The following is a 27,533-nucleotide window of genomic DNA, read 5'->3' as shown; positions in this document are numbered from 1 at the left end:
TAAGATGTATGGTCTTCGTCTTTTCATCTGAAGTATAAAGGGGGAAGTGGCTAGCTCTTTTGTCAAATCTCTTAACCCGTTCCTTCCCATGCCATATACTGTATATACGTGTTGGTGGGAAGTCCTTAACATGAGCAGCAAGAACATGGATGACATTCACATTCTCAGGAACTGTGTCCACACCATCAAGAGAAGGGTGGGTTCACACCATCAAGAGTGGGGTGGGTCCATGTAGTAAAGCAGAGGGACGCGGGATGCATGATGAGAAGGAGGCAGATCAAGAGTTAAAGTGGGTTTATTACATAGGATACTCCATGCAGGGAGAGTACTGGTGATGAAGGGAATGAAAGCAAAATGCATAAAGCGGGGAAACAAAACAGTTATCTAAGTAACTGGCAGACTTATCAGTCAGAAGTTCTTAGGGCAGTGCAGGCTTGTTCTTCCACAGTGGCACCGAAGGAAACGCATGAAGTCTCTAGCTTGGTCCTGAAGATAATCCAGGCACTGTCTCCTGACAAAAGCGGTGTGTCCAGGTTCCCTTGAGCGACTTCCTGCGAGGACAGAGCAATGTGCGGGTCGTGAAGCAGTGTCTGGTTCTGCCGAAGTGCCGTAGAGTTCAGTGGCGGAGGCGAGATGCAAGCCAGCCGCCTCCGGCTGATAGTAGTGTTCAGGAGTGGGCTGCGCGTCCGTGTTAGTCTGTGGACCGGCACGCGCGGTCAATTCAGTCTCAGAGGTAGGTGAAGGCACGCAGTCAATTCTCTCATGGTCATCAGAGGTGCGTGGCAGCATACGGCAGTGAGGAACGGTGTTGAGGAGTGGTCTCACGGAGCAAGAGTTAACTGTCTCCTGCTGCGTACTCTGTCTTCCTGCCGAGGCTCCCCTGTTCCTGTGCACAGCCCCTTTTATGTTTGTCACTCCCCCTTCAGTCCAGTCCAAAGGTTGGTCCAGGTCTACAGTTGTGGCCAAAAGTATTGACACCCCTGCAATTTTGTCAGATAACTCAGTTTCTTCCTGAAAATGATTGCAAACACAAATTCTTTGGTATTATTATTTTCATTTAATTTGTTTTAAATGAAAGAACACAAAAAGAATTGTCCTAAAGCCAAAATGGATACAATTCCACACCAAACATAAAAAAGAGGGTGGCCAAAAGTATTGGCACTATTCGAAAAATCATGTGATGCTTCTCTAATTTGTGTAATTAACAGCACCTGTAACTTACCTGTGGCACCTAACAGGTGTTGGTAATAACTAAATCACACTTGCAGCCAGTTGACATGGATTAAAGTTGACTCAACCTCTGTTCTGTGTCCTTGTGTGTACCACATTGAGCATGGAGAAAAGAAAGAAGACCAAAGAACTGTCTGAGGACTTGAGAAACCAAATTATGAGGAAGCATGAGCAATCTCAAGGCTACAAGTCCATCTCCAAAGACCTGAATGTTCCTGTGTCTACTGTGCGCAGTGTCATCAAGAAGTTTAAAGCCCATGTGTTATGATTGAGTCACCGTAGGAGGCAAAAACAGAAATACTAGCTAAGTCCAGAAAACCAGAGAAGTTGGCAGCTATCGGATTGCAGACCCCTGAACCTAACAACAACAACTAGCAGTAGCCGTGGGGGGTTCCTACGGTGCCCTAGACCCCTCGATCACAGCCGGAGAACTACATAGCCTAAAGACAGAAAGGGAAATCTAAACTGCCCCAGAGCAGACCCCAAAGCAATATGCAGCCCCCAACATATAATGACGGTGAAGCAAGATGAAAAAACACTCACACAGATAGAAAGATAGGCTGAGCAAATGATGGGGCCCAAGCTACCTAAATAGGACAGAATAGAAAAGCTGCTGTCTGCAATCCACCAAAACCCTCTCAAAAACAAGAGCCAACAGACTGATAGGGAAAAAAGCCCTGAAGATGCTAGGCTTCAAAAAGACTATATCAGTACTCAGGCATTATCTGAAGACAGAGCAAAAAGGAATTCAGCTCACCCAGCAGGGAAAGGCAGAAATCCAGAAAAACAAGGCAAAACAAAACCAAAACACAAATGCAAAAACCAGAGCAGAAAACTTAGCTTTTGAGGAGCAGGAATCAGACTGGTCTCCAAGAATCCCTCAGAGTAATAACCCGCAAGGCAGAAGGGTGTCGGCTGCCCTACATCCAGTCAGCAATCCCAGTCACCCAGTCATCATCATTCTGCTCAGGTGCTTTGTAGTCAGCCTCACTACCCTCCTTCACCAGAAGAGGGAGTTCATCAGACCTCAATGGTGAAGGGGAAAAGGAACGCACAACACCATGGCACTGTGGCTAACCTCCCTAGATGTGGACGGAAAAGAAAAATTGACAAGAGATTTCAACGCAAGATTGTTCGGATGTTGGCTAAAGAACCTCGACTAACATCCAAACAAGTTCAAGCTGCCCTGCAGTCCAAGGGTACAACAGTGTCAACCCATACTATCCGTCGGCATCTGAATGAAAAGGGACTGTATGGTAGGAGACCCAGGAAGACCCCACTTCTTACCCCGAGAAATAAAGCCAGGCTGGAGTTTGCCAAAACTTACCTGAAAAAGCCTAAAATGTTTTGGAAGAATGTTCTTTACTATGGGGCCCCGAGGCGTGAGGGGGCCTGCCAGAGTCGGACCGCAACGGCTGTGTGCTGTGCCATGTGCCTTTAATTAAATGTGCACATGCCACCGACACTCTGTACCTGGCTTCTCCTAACTCCTTTCTAGTCCTGCACTGCTAATGGCTGAACACTCTGGCCGGATTTGCATAAGGACACCACGCCTCCTGGCTGACAGCTTTCCAGCCAGAGAGAGCAGTGTATGCTGGGCTCGGCCGGAAGTAGTTGCACATGTGAGGGCGGCTACCGGCTGTTGGATGCAAAGCGTGAGGAGCTGAGGCTGTGTGGAGAGGGGCCCCATTCAGACTTTTGCTATGGGGCCCCATGATTTCTATGTACACCCCTGAATGCACAACAGAAATTTTGCTGTGCTATACAAATGATCGGCTTTCGGGGGTGTAGTTTCCAGGTCGAATTGAAAATGGAACTTTGATGTCCCTATGCCAATTCTGATATTGGTAAATAGCAGTGAACAGCAACAGTCTCTAGCAACAATTGAATAAATGGTACCAATAAAAGCCACTGGATCACCCCCAGGGCAGGTGTGGGGTTACTCGGCAACGGGCCAGTGTCTTAAAGGGATGTGTCACGGTGGCAGTCACCTGGACCGTGGCCCTGGGTGTCCATGTAAAATAGATGGATTGAAGCTGAATAGAGTTTATTGGTAGATAATTCGTGACGTCAGCTGTGGTACTTGGCAATGAAGGTGTTAAGCCGAGCCTGCGGTGCAGATCCTCTGGGACAGATGGTGTAAGGCAGCAAAGATGGAATAGCTCTCCATAGGTTGAACTGTAGTCCCAGTGCAGTAGTAGTAGGTGTTGAGGTAGATGGTGTAGTGTTAGGCACAGAGATGTAGCAGTGCTGAGTGGGTTGGCGTGGGAAGAAGGCAATGACACAGCTGAGTGCAGTTCCAATTCTTTTTCTCACATTTCTGGCACAGACAGGTGCCAGCTTCAGTGCCGCGGTCTCCAGATCAGGGGTTCAACCAACTCCCAGGCAGATGGAATTAACCATTCCAGCACTCCCTTTCATGTGCCTGTTCTGAACGTCTCTTTGCTAGCGCTAATCTGAAGTACTTGTAGTTCTGAATTACACTCAAGTTTCTCCTTGATGTTACTTATACCTCTACTCGTATTACGGGCAGCTGCAGCCTGCTTTGGGGACTCCATACAATCATGTCCTGGCTCACACACGTTACTGCTGCGTCTCCGAGCCTTAGGTGGGAATAAAGTGTTCACAACTTCTATTCCTCCGGTTTCTGCTGTAGGATCATTAGTATCACACACAGCCTTGGATACCGGCGCCCGGCCTTGGCGCATTAAACTTAGGAAAGGGCTCTGCACTAGCCCCAATCCCTAGTCTCTCTCCTCCTTACGTTCCAGTCTTATCTATCTTCTTTCTGAACAACTGATCCTTCCTTCTTTCTCTTTCCTTTCAAGCAGCTCCAGCTCACAGGAGGCTGCTGCATCTACGTCCTTTCCTTCCTTCCCCCGTAGGGGAACTGACCTAACTTCCTGTCAGATTTCCCCTCTAGTGTTTCTAAACTCCACCCACCACCCTTCATGAAGAAAAGCAGCTGCCATAAATGGTGCTCTGCTGTTCTAAGGTGTCTGTGCTGGATGTAGATGCTGGAGTCTGGTCAGGTGTTACCATCTTACCTGGGGAGTGGGATACTACACCTCAGGAGGAGGTGCATTACCTCTGTGGTGACTGAACCCTCAGGGGCCCACACCACAGCTTGTCCTAAAAAAATACCAGCTCTCACACAGCTTATGTTGATGGAAAAATAAAAATGGTACAGATCATAGAATGGGGCAACACAGAAACAAAAGAATTGACATGCTGCAGATCAGAAACTGCTTCAAATCTGCAATGTTAAAATAAGCAGCAGGCACCTGAGACTTTAGGAATCTCATTAACTTTACCAGTACTGTGTAACGTTGTGGTTTTCGAGGGAAAAGTCGCATAGAAAAAGCGTAAAAAAAATGCAACATGTGTACAAGCCCATACTCTTTCTGGTTTCACAAGAGATTCTACATTTGAGTCAATGCATAGAGAAACATAATGGTAAGCTAAACCCTTTCACGACATGCGCCGTATATGTACGGCGCAAGTCGTAAGCAGGATTATGGAGCTGGCTAACGGGGTGAGCCTGGCCCATACACTGCAGGTCAATCTCTGACAGCGGCATTTAACACTCTCCGATATGGGAGTGCATCATTTCACACACCCATCGGCGTGCCCATCACGTGATCGTAGGTCGTCGATAGCGTGCTATGACTGACGGAGGTCTGTAGAAGACCTCCATACTTGAAATTATGGAGCTCCTCTGAATTCCTGCCTGTGGCCGAACTTCAAAAGGAGACCGTGATTTCTGCTATGTACAGCGATGCTGTGGCATCAGACGATTGCAGCTTCAAGTCCCCTAAGGGAACAGTGAAAAACAGCGAAAAGTAAAAAAAAGTTTTACAAGAATATGAAAAAAAAAATTTAAAAAAAAAAATGTTAAAGTCACCCCCTTTTTCCTACATTAAAAATAAAGATATTTATAAAATACAAATATGTGGTATCTCCGTGATCTGAAAAATCAGATCTATCACAATATAAAAATAATTAAGCCAATCGGAAAACACCATAAACGAAAAAAAATTCGAGAATGCCAAAAATGACGCTTTTTGGTGGCTGCAATTGCACAAAAAATGCTGTAACAAGCAATCAAAACATCACATCTATCCCAAAGTGGTATTAGTTAAAGCGTTGTCTAGCCCCGAAAAAAATAAGCCTTCACTCAGCTCCATTGACGGAATAATAAAAACGCCGCAGGTCTCAGAAAATGGCGACACAACCAGAAATTTTTTTGGTTTTTTTTTTGTAAACTTTTGATTTTTTTTTCACCACTAAAATAATTTAAAAATACTGGACATGTTTGGTATCGCCGAAACCGTACTGATGAGCAGAAACATATTGCCAGGTCAGTTTTACCGTAAAAACAATTCCCAAAAAATAATGTCAGAATTGCAGGTTTTTTTCCACAATTTTCCCCCCTTGGAATTTTTGTTGTGGAAAAATGATTGGTGTCATTCAAAAGTACAACTCGTCCTGCAAAAAAAATAAAGCTCTAATATGTCTACGTACACAGAAAAAAAAAGTTATGGCTCAGAAGGGGAGTAAGGCCAGGGTCACACTAGAGAGGAATACGGACGAGTGAGAGGCGTTAAAAGCCTGCATTACACACGGACAAATGATTCTCTATGGGGCAGCTCCCAACAGCCGTATAATTCTCATCTGTATTCTACGGTCCGTGCCAATCGCAGCATGCTACGAATGTCAGCGTACTACGCGCGTAGTACGCCAATGCAAGTCTATGGGTGGGGAAAAAAAACGGATTACAAACGGACCACACGTGTGACTTGCGAGAAATACGCAGGTCTTTTGGCAGGTGACAGGAAATGGGCCAATCCATCATCAGGAAGCTTAGACATGCTAATCAGCTCAAAAAGCACTACAGACATCCAGGAAGTCAGCCTCCACGGAGTCCTGCAGCATCATGGAGCCATATTTACTCAATGTGGAGATGCTGATTGTACTAGTGCAGGAGCGCCTGGAAATCTGGGACCATCGTGATGCCCATTATGCCAACCGGGCAAGAAAGGAGGCGTCATGGAGGCGCATATGTCACCAGATGTTCCACGATTTTGCTGATTGGCCACATGAGGAGCAGCAGCAAGTGAGAAAGTACAACCCAAAAACTGTTTAACCCCTTTCCTACAATGGACGTAATATTCCGTCCATGTGACCTAGGACCTAATTCCCATGGACGGAATATTACGTCATAGCGATCAGCAGCACCCACATGGTGAGCGCCGCTGATCGCGGCCGGGTGTCAGCTGATTATCACGGACCGCCCCGACACGTTAACCCCTTGCACACCGCGATCAAACACGATCGCGGTGTACCGGGGGTTAAAGGGAAGCATCGGCAGGGAGAGGGCTCCCTCCGTGCTTCCCTGAGCCCCCCACAACAGCGCAATGTGCAGCGCTGCCGCGGGGGTCTGCTTTCCTGCAGGTTCCTGGATCCAAGATGGCGACGGGGACCTTCGGGGGCCTGCAGGGAGCTGTCTTCCTCAATGACTGCAAAGCGCAGGCAAGAGGAAGTCTCTTCAATGCCTGTGACAGATCAGCGATCTGTCATAGGACAGTGATGTCCCCCCTGGGACAACCTAACAAAGTTAAAAAAAAGTGTAAAGATAATTTTTTGAAAAAAAAAAAATAAAAAAAAAAAATAATCCCTAATAAATTCATTTTTTGGAAATAAAAATAAAAGTACACATATTTGGTATCGCCGCATCCGTAATGAACCGCCCTATAAAACTGTCCCATTAGTTAACCCCTTAAAGAATAAAAAACAAAACAAAAAATAATGATTTATTATCATATCGCTAAAAAAAAAGTGCAACAACGCAAGATCAAAAAGACGCATATAAATATCCATGGTACCGCTGAAAACATCATCTTGTCCTGCAAAAAACGAGCCATGACACAGCATCATCAGCGAAAAAATAAAAAAGTTATAGCTCGCAGAATAAAGCTATGCAAAAATAATTATTTTTTATATAAAATGGTTTTCATTGCATAAAAGCGCTAAAACATAAAAAAAAAGACATAAATGAGGTATCGCTGTAACCGTACTGACCCGAAGAATAAAACCGCTTAATCAATTTTACCACATGCGGAACGGTGTAAACGCACCCCCCAAAAGAAATTCATGAAACGCTGGTTTTTGTTCATTCTGCGTTCCAAAAATCGGAATAAAAAGAGATCAAAAAGAGGTCACGTGCCCGAAAATGATACCAATAAAAACGACAACTCATTCCGCAAAAAATAAGACCTCACATGACTCAGTGGGTCAAAATATGGAAAAATTATAGCACTCAATATTTGGTGATGCAAAAACTATTTTTACAATGAAAAGCGTCTTTTAGCGTGTGACAGCTGCCAAATATAAAAACCGCCATAAATAGTAAATCAAACCCCCCTTTATCACCCCCTTAGTTAGGGAAAAATAATAAAATGAAAAAAATGTATTTATTTCCATTTTCCCATTAGGGTTAGGGCTAGGGAGAGGGTTAGGGTTAGGGCTAGGGCTAGGATTAGGGCTGAGATTAGGGTTAGGGTTGGAGTTAGAATTGGGGGGGTTTCCACTGTTTGGGCACATCAGGTGCTCTCCAAACGCAACATGGCATCTGATCTCAATTCCAGCCAATTCTGCGTTGAAAATGTCAAATGGTGCTCTGTTGTGAGTTCATTTTCCCCTTCACCATTGAGGTCTGATGAACTCCCTCTTCTGGTGAAGGAAGGTAGTGAGGCTGATTACAAAGCACCTGAGCAGAATGATGATGACTGGGTGACTGGAATTGCTGACTGGATATAAGGCAGCCGACGCCCTTCTGCCTTGCGGGTGATTTCTCTGAGGGATTCTAGGAGACCAGTCTGATTCCTGCTCCTCAAAAGCTAAGTTTTCTGCTCTGCTTTTTGCATTTGTGTTTTGGTTTTGTTTTGCCTTGTTTTTCTGGATTTCTGCCATTCCCTGCTGGGGTGAGCTGAATTCCTTTTTGCTCTGTCTTCAGAAAATACCTGAGTACTGATATAGTCTTTTTGAAGCCTAGCATCTTCAGGGCTTTTTTCCCTATCAGTCTGTTGGCTCTTGTTTTGATAGGGTTTTTGGCAGATTGCAGACAGCAGCTTTTCTATCCTGTCCTATTTAGTTAGGCTGAGCAAATGATGGGGCCCAAGCTATCTTTCTATTTGTGTGAGTGTTTTTTCATCTTGCTTCACCATCATTATATGTTGGGGGCTGCCTATTGCTTTGGGGTCTGCTCTGGGGCAGTTTAGATTTCCCTTTCTGTCTTTAGGCTATTTAGTTCTCCGGCTGTGATCGAGGGGTCTAGGGCACCGTAGGAACCCCCCACAGCTACTGCTAGTTGTTGTTGATAGGTTCAGGGGTCTGCAATCTGATAGCTGCCAACTTCTCTAGTTTTCTGGACTTAGCTAGTATTTCTGTTTTTGCCTCCTACGGTGACTCATTTATAACAGTGCTCCTTCCCTTCCAAGCTCTGCCATGCACCTAAACAGTGTTTTACCCCCACATATGGGGTATTAGCCTACTCAGGACAAATTGCAAAACAACTTTTGGGGTCCTATTTCTCCTGTTACCGTTAGGAAAATAAAAAATTGGGGGCAAAAATATCATTTTTGTGGAAAAAAAATGATTTTTTTATTTTCACGCCCGGGCGTTATAAACTTCTGTGAAGCACTTGGGGGTTCAAAGTGCTCACCACACATCTAGATAAGTTCTGTGGGGGGTCTAGTATCCAAAATGGGGTCATTTGTGGGGGTTTCCACTGTTTAGGTACATCAGGGGCTCTCCAAAGGCAACATGACACCCGCAGACTATTCCATCAAAGTCTGCATTCCAAAACGTCACTACATCCCTTCCGAGCCCCGACGTGTGCCCATACAGTAGTTTTCTCCCACATATGAGGTATCAGCATACTCAGGACAAATTGCACAACAACTTTTGGGGTCCAATTTCTCCTGGTACCCTTGGGAAAATAAAAAAATTGGGGACTAAATGATCATGTTTGTGGAAAAAATACGATTTTTTTATTTTCATGCCTGGGCATTTTAAACTTCTGTGAAGCACTGGGGGGGGTTCAAAGTGCTCACCACACATCTAGATAAGTTCCTTGGGGGGGTCTAGTTTCCAAAATGGTGTCATTTTTGGGGGGGGTTTTCGCTGTTTTGGTACATCAGGGGCTTTCCAAACGCGACATGGTGTCTGATCTCAATTCCAGCCAAAAAAGTCAAATGGCACTGCTTCCCTTCAGAGCTCTGCCATGCACCCAAATAGTCGTTTACACCCACATATGGGGTATCAACGTACTCAGGACAAATTGCACAATAACTTTTAGTGTCCAGTTACCTTTGGGAAAATGAAAATTGGGGGTGAAAAGTTCATTTTTGTGGAAAAAATATGATTTTGTAATTGTACTGCTGTACGTTATAAACTTCTGTGAAGCCCTTGTGGGTTCCAAGTTCTCACCACATATTGAGATAAGTTCCTTGGGGGGGTCTAGTTTCCAAAATGGAGTCACTTGTGGGGGGTTTCCACTGTTTAGGTACATCAGGGGCTCTCCAAACGTGACATGGAGTCCGATCTGAATTCCAGCCAATTTTGCATTGAAAACGTCAAACGGTGCTCCTTCCCTTCTGAGCTCTGCCATGCACCGAAACAGTGGTTCCCCCCACATATCAAGTATCAGTGTACTCAGGACAAATTGCACAATAACTTTTGCAGTCTAATTTCTCCTGTTACCCTTGGTAAAATAAAAAAAATTGAACCTGAAGTATTTTTTTTGTGAAAAAAAGTTAAATGTTCATTTTTTTTAAATATTCAAAAAATTCCTGTGAAGCACCTGAAGGGTTAATAAACTTCTTGAATGTGGTTTTGAGCACCTTAAGGGGTGCAGTTTTTAGAATGGTGACACTTTGGGTATTTTCTATCATATAGACCCCTCAAAGTGGCTTCAAATGTGATGTGGTCCGTAAAAATAAAATGGTGTTGCAAAAATGAGAAATCGCTGGTCAAATTTTAACCGTTATAACTTCCTAACAAAAAAAAATTTTGGTTCCAAAATTGTGCTGATGTAAAGTAAATATGTGGGAAATGTTACTTATTAAGTTTTTTGTGTGCCATATCTCTGTGATTTAAGGACATAAAAATTCAAAGCTGGAAAATCGCGAAATTTCAAAATTTTTGCCAAATTTCTTTTTTTTTCACAAATAAACACAAGTTATTTGAATGAAATTTTATCACTTACATGAAGTACAATATGTCATGAGAAAACAGTGTCAGAATCACCAAGATCCATGGAAGCGTTTCAGAGTTATTACCTCATAAAGGGACAGTGGTCAGAATTGTAAAAATTGGCCTGGGTGCTAACGTGCAAACCACCCTTGGTAGTGAAGGGGTTGAAGTTACCTCACATCAAAAAAGGCATTTAGAATAAGGCCACCCCCCCCTTCCTGTGCATGGGCTTTTTGCCTCATGAGGCGGGTAGATTTTTATGTGACCCATGGTTTTACATTGCCATAATTTGGCCCAGGCCACAAGCTCCTCATCCTCCTAGCTAACCAAGTTATTAAGTGTAGTTACGTGATACCTGAACTATTGTGACCCTGTGTATCTGGCCTGGATGCCCCAATTATATATGCCACCCTGGGGAGAAAGCGCACCCTAGAAGGCCACATGCCTAGGCTACTGGTAGCAAATTTGACCTAGCAAATATGTGAAATTGAGAATATTTCTTGTCACATTGCAGTGGAAGATGTGATGAGACGCTGGCGCAGCATCCGCGTCCAATACAGGAGGGAACGTCAGCAGCGGTCCAGGAGTGGTGATGCGGGCCACATAAAGAGGAAATATATCTATTATGACCGCCTCTCCTTCCTCGCTCCTATTCTGGATCTGAGACCGTAAGTAAATACCTCACACCACATTACACAGATACTTTACAGGGCCAAAAAAAAAAGGATTTATTTTTGGCTCTGTTCTATTTTATAACAGAACTCAGTCCTACCTTACGGAGAGAGAAACTGGCTCAGATACCGAGCCCATCATAGATCCTGGGACTGTAGGGGAAGAGGTGGCTGGCCCATCTTCTCCCCCTCCAAGAAGCATGGGTGAAGATTCGTCTCAGGAAAACCCAGTGACTGCACCACATACCCCACCACCAGGACCACATCCACAAGCAGGATCGTCTGCTGCTGCACCATCAGCCATACAGGAGGAGCAGGGCAACATCAGCAGCAGCCCAACTGCCCAGATCCGGGGCTCCCCACAGCCTGCTGGACCATCTCGGCGAGGAAGAAGAAGGCGCCAGATCCCTGCACCATTGTTGACACAGGGGTACTGAACTATCTGGCTAGAGTTAATAATGATGATGGCGAGGAGGCATACTCACGCAGCCTGGCCCTTTATCTTCGTGCCCTTTCCCGTGAGGTGAGGCTACGTATTCAAGGAGGTTTTCAGATCCTGCTTGATGCAAGCACACACCCCAATACCCCATATGAGTTATTTGAATATCTGGAGAGGTGGCAGCTTTCCCCCAGGAATCTGATGCGCCTTAGACACCCCACACACATGCTTGCTCAAGCAAGCTCTGAGGATCTTCAAATACGTGGGCCTACACCTCACCCCCTTCCTCCCCCTACCCAACCTTTCCTACAGCAGCCACATATGTCTGGCTCTAGCCAACCTCACCAATATGGCCACTTGTTGCCACCCAGTGTTGAAGGCTGGTCCCAACCTGGTTGGGGATGACATGGCTATTTTGGTGGGTATGAGACACGGGCCTACCAGCCCCAACAAGAGGCCCCTCTCCGTATCACTCTGGCCAGTACCAACCACAATCCCAGGAGGCAGTACACTACCCACATCATGGGCAACAGTATGCCCCCACACAGGGCAATGGCCAAGTTGGGCAAAGTAGCCAGCAGCAAACACAGGCTGGTCTTCCACCTTCTCCTCCCCCGACCTACCAAAATTTATTTTGGTATTGGCTAATGGTTTTGTGGTTGTTTTGTTTGTCAGAAAATGTTATTTGTTCCCAGTTTTCACATCTGCACAAAGGCCAATTTGGCCCATCATATGGCAATAATATGTTTTTCTAAAAAAAACAAATAAGGAAAAAGTAAACATTTGTCTACTACATTTTACGTCTCTGTGTCAATTCTAAAAAAAAGGTGTCAGCATACAAACATACGCTTACTAATGCAATTAAACAGTCATAGAATCATAAGGAGTTTAAATATATATATTTAGACACACATAAACCAAAAAATTATAACATAGACACAGCATGTTCTTGCCAAGAAGTTTCACCCTCAGGTGACAAAGTAATTTATGAAAATATTACGCACTTTGAGCCCAGAAAGCGGTCTACGCTGAGTTTTGATAGGTGGTCTCGCCCTACACACATTGTCCGACCCACGCACAACACCAGAAGAGGAGGAACAATCATGTATCCTGGTGAAGTTATGAAGAACGCCACATGCTTTAATTACCGTATTTTTCCGACCATAAGACGCACTTTTTCCCCCTAAATTTTGGGGTAAAGTGGGGGGTGCGTCTTATGGTCACAATATACTAACCTGCGGTGCGGTGGTGGCAGCGGGCGGGGACGAGATCTGAACCCGCGCATGCGCCGTCCCCGGACCGGCGGCCATCTTTCCGGCGTCCATGTTCCTGGAGGCCACCGCAACATGGCGGCGGCCAGCTAGGGATGTGCGGGGGCCTCCGGGCTGCGAGGAAATGCCGGCGGAACCGCCGCCCCTGCCCCAGAGCACAGCCCGCCTCCACCCTCACCCCGCAGAGCCCACCTGCCCCAGCTCAGCACAGGCCACTTGCCCCAGCAAAGCTGCCCCAGCACAGCTGCCCCAGCCCATCTGCCCCAGCCCCAGCACAGCTACCCCAGCACAGCTGCCCCAGCCCCAGCACAGCTGCCCCAGCACAACCAACCTGCCCCAGCACAGAGCCGCCCCCGCACGGGCCTGGACCACTGAATGACCCCTGTGACTACTCCTCCACCTGTGCCGGATCCCTTCCCAGGTAAGCTGAATTCGGACTGTAAGACGGACCCCCATTTGACTCATTATTTTTTTCCCTATTTTCCTTCTGAAAATTGGGGTGCGTCTTATGGTCCGGTGCGTCTTATAGTCCGAACAATATGGTACTTCATTTACATTTTGTTCACTCAGCTGAATGGCAGAGTACCCGCCATTTGGCACAAAGAATGCCAAAGGAACACTCCACCAGTCACCGAGCATGTGATAGGCGCAAGTTAAAAATTCTGCGCCGGTGGTCCAGGTTGCGCCGGGGATATGGCCTCATGACATTGTGCGTTAACTGAAATGCCTCATCTGCCACAAGGACATAAGGGACAGATTCTTGAGTGGAGCCTGGTAGCTGGCGTGGTGGTGGTAGATCCAACTGGTTGGTGCATAGCCGCCGACCCATAATGGAAGTATTGAAGACTGTAGAGTCTCCCGTCCTTTCATAGGCCCCAATGTCGACAATTATAAACTTGTATTGAGGGTCGGCCAGAGCCAACAAAACTACAGAAAAGTATTGTTTATAATTGAAGAATTGTGAGCCAGAGTTTGGCGGCTTACGCACCCGGATATGCAGAGGCGTATCTAGGCTTTCTGGCACCCGGGGCAAGAATTCGGTCCGCCCGCCGCCCCCCCCCAAGTACACATGCGACTTGCACACTTAGCCATGTACCCACGAGCTGCTCTCCCTAATGCGCTCAATGTTCAGTAAAAAACTGAGAGAAGCAGGAAGAGAAGCTCGTTGTTACAGGACCATAGCTAGGAAAATCGCATATGAGTGAAGTGTCCATGTGATGAGTACTGGGACCTGCAGAGCTGAATCCTGACATTGCAGCTTCTGAATTCTCACAACGAATGCACTGCACACTTTTAGGATTCTCCTTGCCGATGCACAATCATGTCAGCACAAGTATGTGATTTGTATACTTCTGGCCACACTCCGACTAGACGTGCCCGGCCTCGCTCCGTTCATTTTCATTGAGTGAGTCCACACATGTCTAGTCTGCATGTGACCGCATGTATGTAAATAACCGGCACAAGAGAATCCTAACAGCGTTCAGTGAGCACTGTGAGAATTCAGAAGTCTGCAGTCACAAGGAATGACTCCAGACTCATGACAAACCTGGACAACCCCTTTAATGTTCCTATCATAAATAAAAACTTGAGAATTAGTCAGTGTCACAAATAACATTTACATCCAGGTACCTTATAGATGTCATCTCTGGAGTCGTTCTCCTTTTCTTCTTCTTGTCCAGACCCCATGATGAGTTTTCTCATCACCAGCCGTTTCTGCAGACTTCCATCTTCTCCGGTCTTCTGCAGCAAATCTCCACACGATCCCCTTAAAGATAGAAGTGTCATTATAATGCCCCTAAATACAAATATCTGCAATATACTGTCGCCTCACACTATTCCCCTCCCTCCTCATACTGTCTCCTCTAACATCCATCCTGTTCACCATACTGTTTCCTCATATATTTACCCCCTCACTCTCTATACTGTCTGCTCACACATACCCCCGACTCCCCATACTGTGTCTGCACACATCCCATCACCCTCACTCCCCATATGGTGTCCACTTACATTAACCCGTTCGCTCCCCATACTGTCTGCACCCATCATACTGTGTCTGCACCAATCCCCCATACTGTTTCCTCATACATACTCTTCATTTTGTGTCCTCAAATCTCCCCACACACATTGAATCCCCCCATCCCCACTCCAAATCCCCCCATCCCCAATCCCCCACACACATTAAGTACCCCCCATCCCCACTCCAAATCTCCCCACACACATTAAATCCCCCATCCCCACTCCAAATCCCCCCACTCATTAAATAACCCCCCATCCACACTCCAAATCCCTCACACACACATTAAATCCCCCCCACATACATTAAATAAGCCCCCATCCCCACTCCAAATTTCCCCACACGCACATTAAATAACCCCCCATCCCCACACACATTAACCCAATCCCCACTCATTAACCCCCACACACATTAAATAACCTCCATCCCCACTCCAAATACCCCCACACATTAACCTCATTCCCACTCATTAACCCCCATCACCACTCATTAACCCCCACACACATTAACCCCCATCCCCACATTATCCCTTATCCCCACTCATTAACGCCCCCACACATTAACCCCCATCCCCATTCATTAACCCCCACACACATTAACGCCTCCACACATAAACCCCATCCCAATTCATTAACCCCCCACATATTAACCCTTATCCCCACTCATTAATGCCCCCACACATTAACCCCCATCCCCATTCATTAACCCCCCACATATTAACCCCCATCCCGACCCCACTCATTAATGCCCCCACATATTAACCCTTATCCCCACACATTGAGCCCCATCCCCATTCATTAACCCCCATCCCCACTCATTAATGCCCCCACACATTAACCCGCATCCCACACATTAACCCCCATGCCCTCTACAAATCCCCACACACATTAACCCCCATCTCCTCTACAAATCCCCCCAACTCCCATCTTCGGTGGTTCTTCAGCTCCACAGTGGAGCACACTTACCACCAGGGTTCTCTCAGGGCGCCGTGGAGTGACGTCAGCAGCGTGACCACATGACCTGATCACGCTGCTAACGTCGCTCTGACCCGGCAGTCAGAGCTGCAATTTCACTGGCGTCTGTATAGACGCCAGTATAATTGCTCCCTGGGAGCCGGCACGCGCTCCTTCTCTGCGCCGGCTGTCAGCTTGACAGCTGACACAGAGAATCGCCGACTCCCAGGCCGGGGGGGACGGCAGAACGCAGCCGCCAGGGAGGACACTGTGGACTGCTGCATTAGGCGGCCCGACTGCACCTTCCTGCTGGCTGCGCCCGGGGCAAAGTCCCTTGATATCCTCAACCAGTCTTACATCCTGGGCTGGGGCATGACGAGTTGATGTAGTCTTGACCATATTTGACTACATGTCGACCTGACTATGCCAGAAATGGTAGATCTTCCAATGAGAAACTCATGGTGGAGGGCGGCATAAGACAGGCCAGTGGACAGGAAGCTGAAGAACAGCAGAAATGGGACATTTTAGAATGCACAAATTAACAAAAGACCAGGTACATACATACAAAACTTGTTAGTGATTCAGATATACTAACACACAGATATTTAGTTGCAAAGTGATATTCAGTACATATTAGACATAACATTCTGGTCTGTAAGTTTAAACATATATGGAATAAGATGAGGGCATTAAACTTAGTCCAAAAAGAAAAAAAATACATACTTTGGGCAACACATCATGAACATAGAGAATGTGGTTGTGTAGTACATCCGTAATGTGAGTAGAAGTCGCTCCTCTGCAAATATAGCTTTGCGCATCCTTGTGTCCTGAAATGATATCCCAGGGCGCACTGTCTCCAAGAGTCGATCAAATGTTGTAAGGCTCATGCGACAGTATTGGTAGAATTTTTCAGGCTGATCCCGCAGAGAAGAATAGAGGCGGTGAAAATGACCTCTTGTGAGTCGTTGCCTCAAAAGTGGATGTACCCACATGCGTCTCCTCCTCCGCGGATCCACTATCACTGGGTATGGTTGACCAAAGCGGCATGACAAAAGCCAGTTGAAGAGAACCTGCTCAGTTGTGCTGAAAGTCAGACTGTTTGCCATGTTGCACATACAACACCAACACACCTAGTCAAGACAAGGTCACAAATGGACAGAATGGAGGCTGCCACCTGATCCTGAGCAAATAAATAGGGTGCAGGCTAATGATTTAAATAGTTTGCAGGCCTCAAAACCGTTAAATGTCCATTTTGCAAGTCTGCGAGAAAATCTCGCCATACGGATGCCATATGGATTACATACGGATGCTGACATGAGCAAAATACACGACCTCACCTTGCTTACGGATGACATACGGAGCACTATTTAGGGGTCATTCATCCGTATTACGCATGTAAAATACGGACCATATTTTGCGTTGGTTAGTGTGACCCCGGCCTAAAAAATGAAAACGCATGAAACACATAAAATGGAAATTGGCCGTGTAGGGAAGGGGTTAAAAAATAAAATATACTGAGGTATTTCCTACATAAAGTATAAGGAGCTTCCCTCCCCCAATATCCTGTTAAAAGGAGGTAATAACACAGTATGACCTTACACTGCCCAGTGATCCGACAGATCAGTCCCTCTAGCATAGTTATGGTTGCCTAGCAACATTGGAACGTTCAGACTTTGCAGACTGCGCTGATTTGAGGAGGTGCGGAATGTTTACGCGTTACCTAGGAGACTTGGATACTGGTTTTGTACGCGTTTTCTGCATGGCTTTTCGGGGGAAGATGAAGCCCCCGCATCCCGGGACCACCACCCCTTGTAATAGACTCTTCACTGTGAAGGTCCGGCTGCGGGAGACCGGGGAGAAGTTCCGTGTAGCTCGCTGCAGCCAGCTGGTGACGGTGGGGGAGGTGAAGGAGAAGCTGGAGCTGCTGGCTGGGATCCCCAAACACCTGCAGGCTCTGTCCTACCTGGATGACGGTGGGTGGTTGTATCTGATAGCTGATTGGGAGCAGACTCTTTATAGGGGCAGCACGGTGGCTCAGTGGTTAGCGCTGCAGCCTTGCAGCGCTGGGGTCCTGGGTTCGAATCCCACCAAGGACAACATCCGCAAGGAGTTTGTATGTTCTCCCCGTGTTTGCGTGGGTTTCCTCCGGGTACTCCAGTTTCCTCCCACACTCTAAAGACATACTGATAGGGAATTTAGATTGTGAGCCTCATCGGGGACAGTGATGAAAATGTGTGCAAACTGTAAAGCACTGCGGAATATGTTAGCGCTATATAAAAATAAAGATTATTATTATTATTATTATAGGGGGCTCTGTGCAAATAAATGGGGCTAAGCTGCAGTACCAAGCACAGCCTGCAGGTAAAAGTGGCGCTGTTTCCACACTGCAAATAAGAATGATTGCTCCGTATCATCCCTTTATGTGGAGCAGAAATATACCTGTCCTATTAGGACTAATTAAACCTCTTCTATCCGTGGCCAATTTTTCCAACTTAGTTTTTTCCTTCCCTTCTTCCAAAAGCCATATCTTTTTTTTTTTTTTTATAGCTGAGGCTTTGTTTTTTGCAGGATGAGTAGGGTGACATAATTTTATATTTTAACAGATTGGACATTTTGGCGTATAAAGATAAAAAGAATTAAACATACTGAGCACACACCATACAAACTGAAATGCAGCATTATAGAGATGTTGGGAAAGGGTTAATGGGGTTGGAAAGCCCCTCAACTCAACCAGGAGTTATGTAAGGATTCCTGTAGTGTGAACAAGTTTATGCATACATGCAGGTTCTGTGGTGTTATGTGCAATTCTCTTACTGGAGTAGTTGTCAGGGCATGCTGGGAGTTGTAGTGTCTGCAGTTGAAAACCTAGGTTTAACCTCACTATCTATCTACTAGTCACATTATTCGTATAATTCCATGTTTCTTCTCTCGTAGGGGACATGCCTGATAGTTCCACATTGAAGTTTAATGCAGTAATTCCAGGAGGAACGCTGTCTATGAGCGTCTGGCATTATGATGGCTTAACTGATCTGATAACATTTGCAGCTAAAGGAGACTTAGCCAAGGTAGTGTATAGCCCATGTAGTGATAGTAATATGGGTCTTCACGGGCATAACTATGGCGGTCGCCACCGAGTCCTGCTGATGCCAGAAAATACTTCAGCTGGATGTGCCTCTTTGGCTCCCATCGCTTACGCGCTGAAGTCACTGGCAGCTTCAGAAGAGGACACCGCATGGCAGGGGAACGGATGAGAGGTTTTGTTCATTTTAAAATCATTGACTACCTGGTGGCCATACTACTACATGGATGACAATGGACCGTGCACTATACTATATGGAGAACTATGAGCTGTGCATTATATTATACTAGCTGAAGAGCCCGGAGCTGCCCGGGCATAGTAACTAACTATGGTTAGTTATAACAAATTATAATGATTATATCTATATATATAAAGCTGAGTACAGAGCCCCGCCCACTCCGCATAGCCACATTCACTATAATATCCCACATCATCCCGTCAGCTAGAGCCACCAGACTACTACCCCTAATATCCCACATCATCCCGTCAGAGCCACCGGACTGCTACCCCTAATATCCCACATCATCCCGTCAGAGCCACTGGACTACTACCCCTAATATCCCACATGATCCTGTCAGAGCCACTGGACTACTACCCCTAATATCCCACATTATCCCATCAGCCAGAGCCACCGGACTACTACCGCTTATATCCCACATCATCCCGTCAGCCAGAACCACCGGACTACTACCCCTAACATCCCACATCATCCCGACAGCCAGAGCCACCGGACAACTACCCCTAACATCCCACATCATCCCGTCAGCCAGAACCACCGGACTACTACCCCTAACATCCCACATCATCCCGAAAGCCAGAGCCACCGGACAACTACCACTAATATCCCACATCATCCCGTCACAGCCGCCGGACTACTCCCCCTAATATCCCACATCATCCCGTCAGCCAGAGCCACCGGACTACTACCCCTAATATTCCATATCATCCCGTCAGAGCCACCGGACTACTACCCCTAATATCCCACATCATCCCATCAGAGCCACCGGACTACTACCCCTAATATTCCACATCATCCCGTCAGCCAAAGCCATCGGACTACTACCCCTAATATCCAACATCATCCTTTCAGCCAGAGCCACCAGACTACTACCACTAATATCCCACATCATCTCGTCACAGCCGCCGGACTACTACCCCTAATATCCCACATCATCCCGTCAGCCAAAGCCATCGGACTACTACCCCTAATATCTAACATCATCCCTTCAGCCAGGGCCACCGGACTACTACCGCTAATATCCCCCATCATCCCGTCACAGCCACCGGACTACTACCACTAATATCCCACATCATCCCGTCAGAGCGGGGGGACATATACCAGGCTGGAGGATATATTACTGTATATATATATATATGTATATATATATATATATATATATATACAACTACCACTAATATCCCACATCATCCCGACAGCCAGAGCCACCGAACAACTACCCCTAATATCCCACATCATCCCGTCAGCCAGAACCACCGGACTACTACCCCTAACATCCCACATCATCCCGACAGCCAGAGCCACCGGACAACTACCACTAATATCCCACATCATCCCGTCACAGCTACCGGACTACTATCCCTAATATCCCACATCATCCCGTCAGCCAGAGCCACCGGACTACTCCCCCTAATATTCCATATCATCCTGTCAGAGCCACCGGACTACTACTATATATCTTATTTATATAAATGATGGGGGACCCCAGCCCAAATCATGCACCGAGGGCCCATCACACTCTAGTTACGCAGCTAGTCAGACTCTTACTGATCAGACAGTGATGACAAATCCTAATTGTTGGACCTCGATGTACCACTTTCTGTTCTGTGATGGCGGCTTCTGGAACTACATAGTAACATTTTTCCATTTTCTCATCAGCTGATAAGTGTGGGTGTCACCCCAGATTCTACACACAACACCGAGAATTCATTACGCTTGGATACAATGGAGAAGAAAGAGTGGCTGTCTACCAGAGCAGGCATAGCCCTGTACATCGCGGCCCACCGCGGCCACCTGCACATAGTGCGATTCCTTTCACGGATTGGTAAGATGGCTGGTGGGATTGGTGGATAGTCTCTTATGTATTCTGCTGACATGGGGAGAGAGAAGATAGTAAGATAGATAGATAGTTATTAAGGTTGAAGGGAGACTTTAAGTCCATCTAGTTCAACCCATATCCTATCCTAACTTGCCCTAACATGTTGATCCAGAGGAAGGCAAAAAAAACCCATGTGGCAACAAGTAAGCTTCACATTGGGGAAAAAAATTCCTTCCCGACTCCACATACGGCAATCAGACTAGCTCCCTGGATCAACGCAATATTAAGGTAGCTAGTGTAGATACCCTGTAATATTATACTTTCCAAGAAAGGCATCCAGTCCCTTCTTAAATTTTAGTAGGGAATCACTCATTACAACATCATATGGCAGAGAGTTCCATAGTCTCACTGCTCTTACAGTAAAGAATCCGCGTCTGTGAGTATGCTTAAACCTTCTTTACTCCAGACGTAGAGGATGCCCCCTTGTCCCCGTCACAGGTCTAAGAGTAAAAAGATCATTAGAAAGGTCTTGGTATTGTCCCCGCATATATTTATACATTGTAATAAGATCACCCCTAAGCCTTCGATTTTCCAAACTAAATAACCCCAAGTGTAATAACCTGTCTTGGTATTGCAGACCCCCTAGTTCCCTAATAACCTTGGTCGCTCTTCTCTGCACCCGCTCCAGTTCAGCTATGTCTTTCTTATACACCGGAGACCAGAACTGTACACAATATTCTAAGTGTGGTCGCACTAGTGACTTATATAGAGGTAAAATTATGTTCTCCTCATGAGCATCTATGCCTCTTTTAATGCATCCCATTATTTTATTTGCCTTTGCAGCAGCTGCCTGACACTGGCCGCTAAATGTGAGTTTGTCGTCCACCCATACACCCAGGTCTTTTTCAGTGACAGTTTTGCCCAGTGTTTTACAATTAAGCACATAATTATACATCTTGTTCGTTCTACCCAAGTGCATGACCTTACATTTATCCCCATTAAAGCTCATTTGCCATTTATCAGCCCAAGCTTCTAGTTTACATAAATCCACCTGTAATATAAAATTGTCCTCCTCTGTATTGATTACCCTGCAGAGTTTAGTGTCATCTGCAAATATTGAAATTCTACTCTCTATGCCGCCTACAAGGTCATTAATAAATATGTTAAAAAGAAGCGGGCCCAAAACTGACCCCTGTGGTACCCCACTGCTAACTGTGACCCAGTCCGAGTGTGCTCCATTAATAACCACCCTTTGTTTCCTATCCCTGAGCCAGCTCTTAACCCACCTACACATATTTTCCACTATCCCCATTGTTCTCATTTTATGTATCAACCTTTTGTGTGGCACCGTATCAAAAGCTTTTGAAAAGTCCATGTACACCACGTCCACTGCATTCCCTTGGTCCAGTCCGGAACTTACCCCTTCATAAAAGCTTATCAGATTAGTCTGACAGGAACGGTCCATTGTAAACCCATGTTGATATTGGGTCATAAGGTTATTCTTCTCCAGATACTCCAGTATAGTATCTCTTAGAAAACCCTCCAGGATTTTACCCACAGTTGAGGTTAAACTTACTGGCCTATAATTTCCAAGTTCAGTTTTTGTCCCCTTTTTAAATATTGGCACCACATTTGCTATACGCCAGTCCTGTGGTACAGACCCTGTTATTATGGAATCTTTAAAGATTAAAAATAATGGTCTATCTATGACTGTGCTTAATTCCTGCAGTACTCGGGGGTGTATCCCATCCGGGCCCGGGGATTTGTCAATTTTAGTGATTTTTAGACGCCGCCGTACTTCCTGCTGGGTTAAGCAGGTGACATTTAACGGAGAATTTTTATCCCTGATCACGTTATCCGTCATGGGATTTTCTTGTGTAAATACTGTTGAAAAAAAGTCATTTAGCATATTGGCTTTTTCCTCATCCTCATCCACCATTTCACCCAGACTATTTTTAAGGGGACCAACACTATCATTAAGGATCCGTCTATTGAAATTTCAGCAGCCGATCTTTTTGTTCGGCAGCGAGATAAGCTGCTGCCAGAGGGATCTGCTGGTAGCGGAGCGCTCAGCCAAGCTGACTGTTACTGTGTCTTGGGGAGTCGGGGAAATAGCTGTTGGCCAAAATATCTGTGTTTTGGGGGTCTTTTAGCCTGTGGTGTTCCCAGATTTACAACTTAGATCTGATGTCATTGCTGACCGCTGTGATGACATAGTATATTTCTCTTGTTTAGGACACAGTGTACAGTACCACACCCAGCTTGGTAATACTCCTCTTCACGTGGCAGCAGCCATGGGCCAAAATGACTGCCTGCAAGAGCTATTAAGTAATGGAGCCCAAACACAGGTCACCAACAGAAGGGGACAGACAGCACTGGACATGGCACGAACATGGGGGAGAGTGAAAAGCGAACAGAAACTCTTCCTGTTCCAGTGGGAGGAGAGAGCGGCCAACGTGTCGGTGAAAAGTCATCTGGAAAGTTCCGAACTCTTTGCACATCAAAAATTTGATTCGAAACAGAAGACCTGGCTGACGGGCTCATATGCAAGAAAATACATGGCAAATCTCACCCAGGTGCAAGACTTTTTCGGGACACACATCAGTGCCCCACCAAAAAAGACACCTGTCCGAAAAAATGTAAACTAGACAACAGACATAAAAGAGGGAGAATAAAGCGGTGATCAGCACTTTTTGAAGGACTATATCGTTTAGCAGAAAAGTACAGACCAAAAAGTGGAGGAAACCTCACAAAGGCCCAAGACATGTGTGCCACACGCTGGGGGAGAGGCTCCTCACAAAGGCCCAGGACATGTGTGCCACATGCTGGTGGAGAGGCTCCTCACAAAGGCCCAGGACATGTGTGCCACATGCTGGTGGAGAGACTCTGCAGAGGAGGTAGTGATATTGCACAAGACCAGAAGCCAAGATAACACATTTTAGGGTCGATACAGTATTGATGTGCTGTGCACGTTCCCCAGAACATGACAGCTGTAACTCACTCATCTGGGGGTGCACAGATTTTCCCCTGGATCTCTATTTACACATGTCGAAAAATTTAAAAATAATCCAGCACCTCTGTACCATCTTCAGGCTTTATGTAATCAATTTCCATACACATATTAAACATCCAGCATGATACAAGCCGTAATATTCCAGGGAAAAGCTTCAAACCCTTGTGCATGCTTTATCACAACTTGGATACAAGGTGGCATTAAAGGGAATCTGCCACCAGGTTGTTGCTATGTCATTTGAGAGAAGCATGATGTAGGGGCAGAGACCCTGATTCCAGAAATGTATCACTTACTGGGCTGCTCGCTACAGTTTTAGTAAAATTAGGCCGGCTTCACACTAGAGAGGAATACGGACGAGTGAGAGGCGTTTAAAAAACACATTGCACACGGACCAATGATTCTCTATGGGGCAGCTCCCATCAGCCGTATTTTTCTTGCGTATATTCTATGGTCCGTGCCAATCGCAGCATGCTGCAATTGTCAGCGTACTACGCCCGTAGTACGCCAATGCAAGTCTATGGGTGCGCTAAAAATACACATTACACACGGACCACACGTGTGACTTGCGAGAAATACGCACCCGGTGTCTTTTAGGAAAGCCGGCAATTCAGTGCGCTATACAGTAAACTCACACTGACAGGTTTAATAAAGAAATGAAAGAATAGATATATACATATAGAATACATCTATATACAGTATATATATATATATATATATATATATATATATATACATGTCATTGAGACACATATATATATATTTATATTTCATAGAGTTCTTCATAGCAGAATAGCCGCTAATTCAATTGCCGGCTTCTGTCAAATCATTCCCCAACCTGACATGAAATGACACATGGTTTACATACAGTAAACCATTTCATTCCATGTTTTTTTTTTATATGTCCCTGACTAGTAATTTGGTGAGGGGTTGTGTGCAAAATTTGGGAGGTGTAGGTGTTAATTTAAGGGGTTAATTCGTTGTAAAAAATGCGTGGGCTCCCGCGTTTATTTATAAACCAGAGAGGTAAAGCAGGTGAGTGAGGGCAGATTTTAATAGCCATGAGAGGGACCATTGTTTTTGCCCCCCCCCCGGCTATAAAAATCTGCCCCCAGACACCCCAGAAATGGCGCAGCTATAAGATGTGCCAATTCTGGCACTTATCCTCTCTATTCCCATTGCCCTGTGGCGGTGGCGAATGGGTTAATATAACAAAGGGTTAATGTTACCATTCCATTGCAATGTGACATTAAGCCGATTAATAATGGAGAGGTGTTAATAAGACACCGAACCATTATTAACCCTATACTAAGAAAGGGTTAAAAGCCACACACAGACATTAATTACAAAGTCTTTTAATGAAATAAATACACAAAGTTTTTGACAAATTTTTATTACTCTGGTAATCCCAAAAAACCATGATCTGCAAAAAAAAAAAAAAACATAAAAAATCACCAATATCCTTACCTCTCCGCCGTTCAGTCATGTCCCACGCTGCAATCCATCAGAAGGGGTTAAATAGTTTACAATGAGGACTGGTGCTAATGCGACCAGCCTCACTGTAATCTACTACAAAATGAATTGATTCAGCTCTGCACAGCCTCAATGGCTGTCTGGAGATGATCCAATTACCGTGGGAAAGTTTCTGACTTTTTTCTCATGGTCATTAGTTCATTCACAGATCAGCCGGGGACTCCCCGCAGCCTCAGTGACGTCAGCAGTGACGTATATCTGCTGTTTGATTACAGTCAAAACTAGACAGAGACAGCGTGTGTCAGTCCGTTGTGGTACAGTAAAGGGTATTTTACTGGATGGAAGATATGTTTCTCCCAGCAGATTAATGTTTGGCTGGGTTTTTCCCTAAAGACGGGACCTGCGATGATGTCAGGGTCACGTGATCAGCCCATGTGATGTCTACCTCACTGATGGGAGGGGGTTAGGCCCTATGTAATGGAGGTTGGTAATTGCCACAGTGTGAGTGTGTTTCTGGAAGCTACAGGAACTTGTGTGGACTCAGCCTGAAACTTGTATACAGGATTCCCGTGCTGCAGGACTATAGCAGCAAGACTCGGAAGAACCCCGGGAATGGCACCTGGCGGATGCCGCAGGACCTGGCAGCCGTTTAGTTACGCCCGTCCCGTGCAAGGGGTGAGTCTGGGACCAGTGGTTCTCCAAGCTGGAGTATGTGTTTGGTTTTCCTTATGTTCTGTTAAGCTGCTGGTTACTGAGTGATATTAAAACCACTGGAATTGGACTTTATGCCTGTGTATTGCCTCGTTACTGCCGCCTGGCTATTGCCTACCAGAGCGAATCCCTACACCGTATACAAATACATGGAGCTTGACAATTTTACATACAGACACGTCTAGCGGTGTACGCTCCTCACACACTACCGTGTACCGACTGGTATCACGGACAAATAGAAGCTATCTGGGTGTGACTCTGGAAGAAAAAGCTGAGGAGTTTGTCCGTTTATCCAGGCCTACACCTTAGAGTTGTGTCCGTTTTTCAAACAGTTTCGTATATCTGCTGTTTGATTACAGTCAAAACTAGACAGAGACAGCATGTGTCAGTCCGTATACAAATACACGGAGCTTGACAATTTTACATACAGACACCGTCTAGCGGTGTACGCTCCTCACACACTACCGTGTACCACCTTCTAGCACGGACAAATAGAAGCTACCTATGTGTGACTCTGGAAAAAAAGAGGAGTTTTTCCAGACCTACACCTTTAGAGTCGTGTCCGTTTTTCAAACAGTTTTGAGTCGCCCTCCCAGGGCTGTGGGGTACTCGGTACCGGGCCGGTGTCAGCGGGATGTGTCACAGCAGCGGTGGCCCTGAGCGCCCAATGTAAAAAGGGGAGATTGAATGGTGGAATGTAGTTAATTGAATGATAGTTCGTGACGCCACCTGTGGTGTTCGGCAAGGGAGATGTTAAGCCGACGCTGCATGCAGATCCGCTGGGACTGATGGTGCAGCAAAGATGTAAAAGCTCCCCACAGGTGAAGCTGTAGTCCCAGGGCAGTGTAGATGTAATTGGCACGGGGATGTAGCGGTGCCGGAAGGGTATGAAGCAGACAAGACACAGCGGGGTGCAGTTTCTGTACCTTTACTTGACAAATGCAGTCCAGGGTCCTGATTACAGATGGTACCGGAGCAGGCTAGCCTGGAAGCAACTCAGGGATTCTCTCTCAGCAGATGGGCTGTGCAGTATCCTTCCTAGTGCTTATTTGAGGGATCTCCAGTACTGAGTTACATTGAAGTTCCCCCTGGCAGATGTTCCCAAGATCTCTCCTTGTATGGCAGACAGCTGTAGCCTGTTTGGGGACTCCTTGCTCCTAAGTCCCGGCTCACTATCAATGTTGCTGTTGTGCCCTCAAGTCTTAGATGAAAGTAGTGCATTTACAGCCTCCTACTCCTCTGGTATCTGCTGTAGGACCATTAGTATCCATACAACCGTGGAGACCAGGCTCCAGTTCATGCGCTCTCACTGGAGATGAGCCTTTCATCTCTGCTCGATCTCTGTGTTTCTTCCCCACGTCTGCACACTT

General features: G+C 46.0%; 1 protein-coding gene and 1 long non-coding RNA gene across 2 annotated transcripts; one reads left to right on the top strand and one right to left on the bottom strand.

The window, feature by feature from the left end:
- Window positions 1-279: 279 nt before the first annotated feature.
- LOC141086564 (uncharacterized) lies at window positions 280-17,688 on the bottom strand. Its single transcript, XR_012231609.1, has 2 exons — window positions 17,554-17,688; window positions 280-1,011 (listed from the first exon to the last, which is right to left on the bottom strand). It is a non-coding gene; the product is annotated as an uncharacterized lncRNA (long non-coding RNA).
- Window positions 17,519-26,238, top strand: ANKRD60 (ankyrin repeat domain 60). The gene is made up of 4 exons (XM_073572712.1): window positions 17,519-17,806; window positions 18,768-18,898; window positions 20,810-20,975; window positions 23,205-26,238. Exons 1-4 carry the CDS (start codon window positions 17,539-17,541, stop codon window positions 23,615-23,617), a joined length of 978 nt encoding a protein of 325 aa, XP_073428813.1. The 5' UTR covers window positions 17,519-17,538; the 3' UTR covers window positions 23,618-26,238.
- Window positions 26,239-27,533: the final 1,295 nt, after the last annotated feature.

The sequence above is a fragment of the Dendrobates tinctorius genome, unplaced genomic scaffold (assembly GCF_039654945.1).
Source record: "Dendrobates tinctorius isolate UK_male_01 unplaced genomic scaffold, ASM3965494v1 ptg000032l, whole genome shotgun sequence".
Classification (NCBI taxonomy): Eukaryota; Metazoa; Chordata; class Amphibia; order Anura; family Dendrobatidae; genus Dendrobates; species Dendrobates tinctorius.
Note: the sequence above shows the minus strand (reverse complement) of the source record. Positions and strands in the feature narration are given on the sequence as shown.

Bases quoted from the DNA above. Each gene is read 5' to 3' on its own strand.
- ANKRD60 (XM_073572712.1), top strand. From the start codon at position 17,539: ATGTTTACGCGTTACCTAGGAGACTTGGATACTGGTTTTGTACGCGTT. The intron at 18,899-20,809 runs GTAGTGTATAGC...TTTTCTCATCAG, and splicing joins CTAAAGGAGACTTAGCCAAG to CTGATAAGTGTGGGTGTCAC. The intron at 20,976-23,204 runs GTAAGATGGCTG...TCTCTTGTTTAG, and splicing joins GCGATTCCTTTCACGGATTG to GACACAGTGTACAGTACCAC.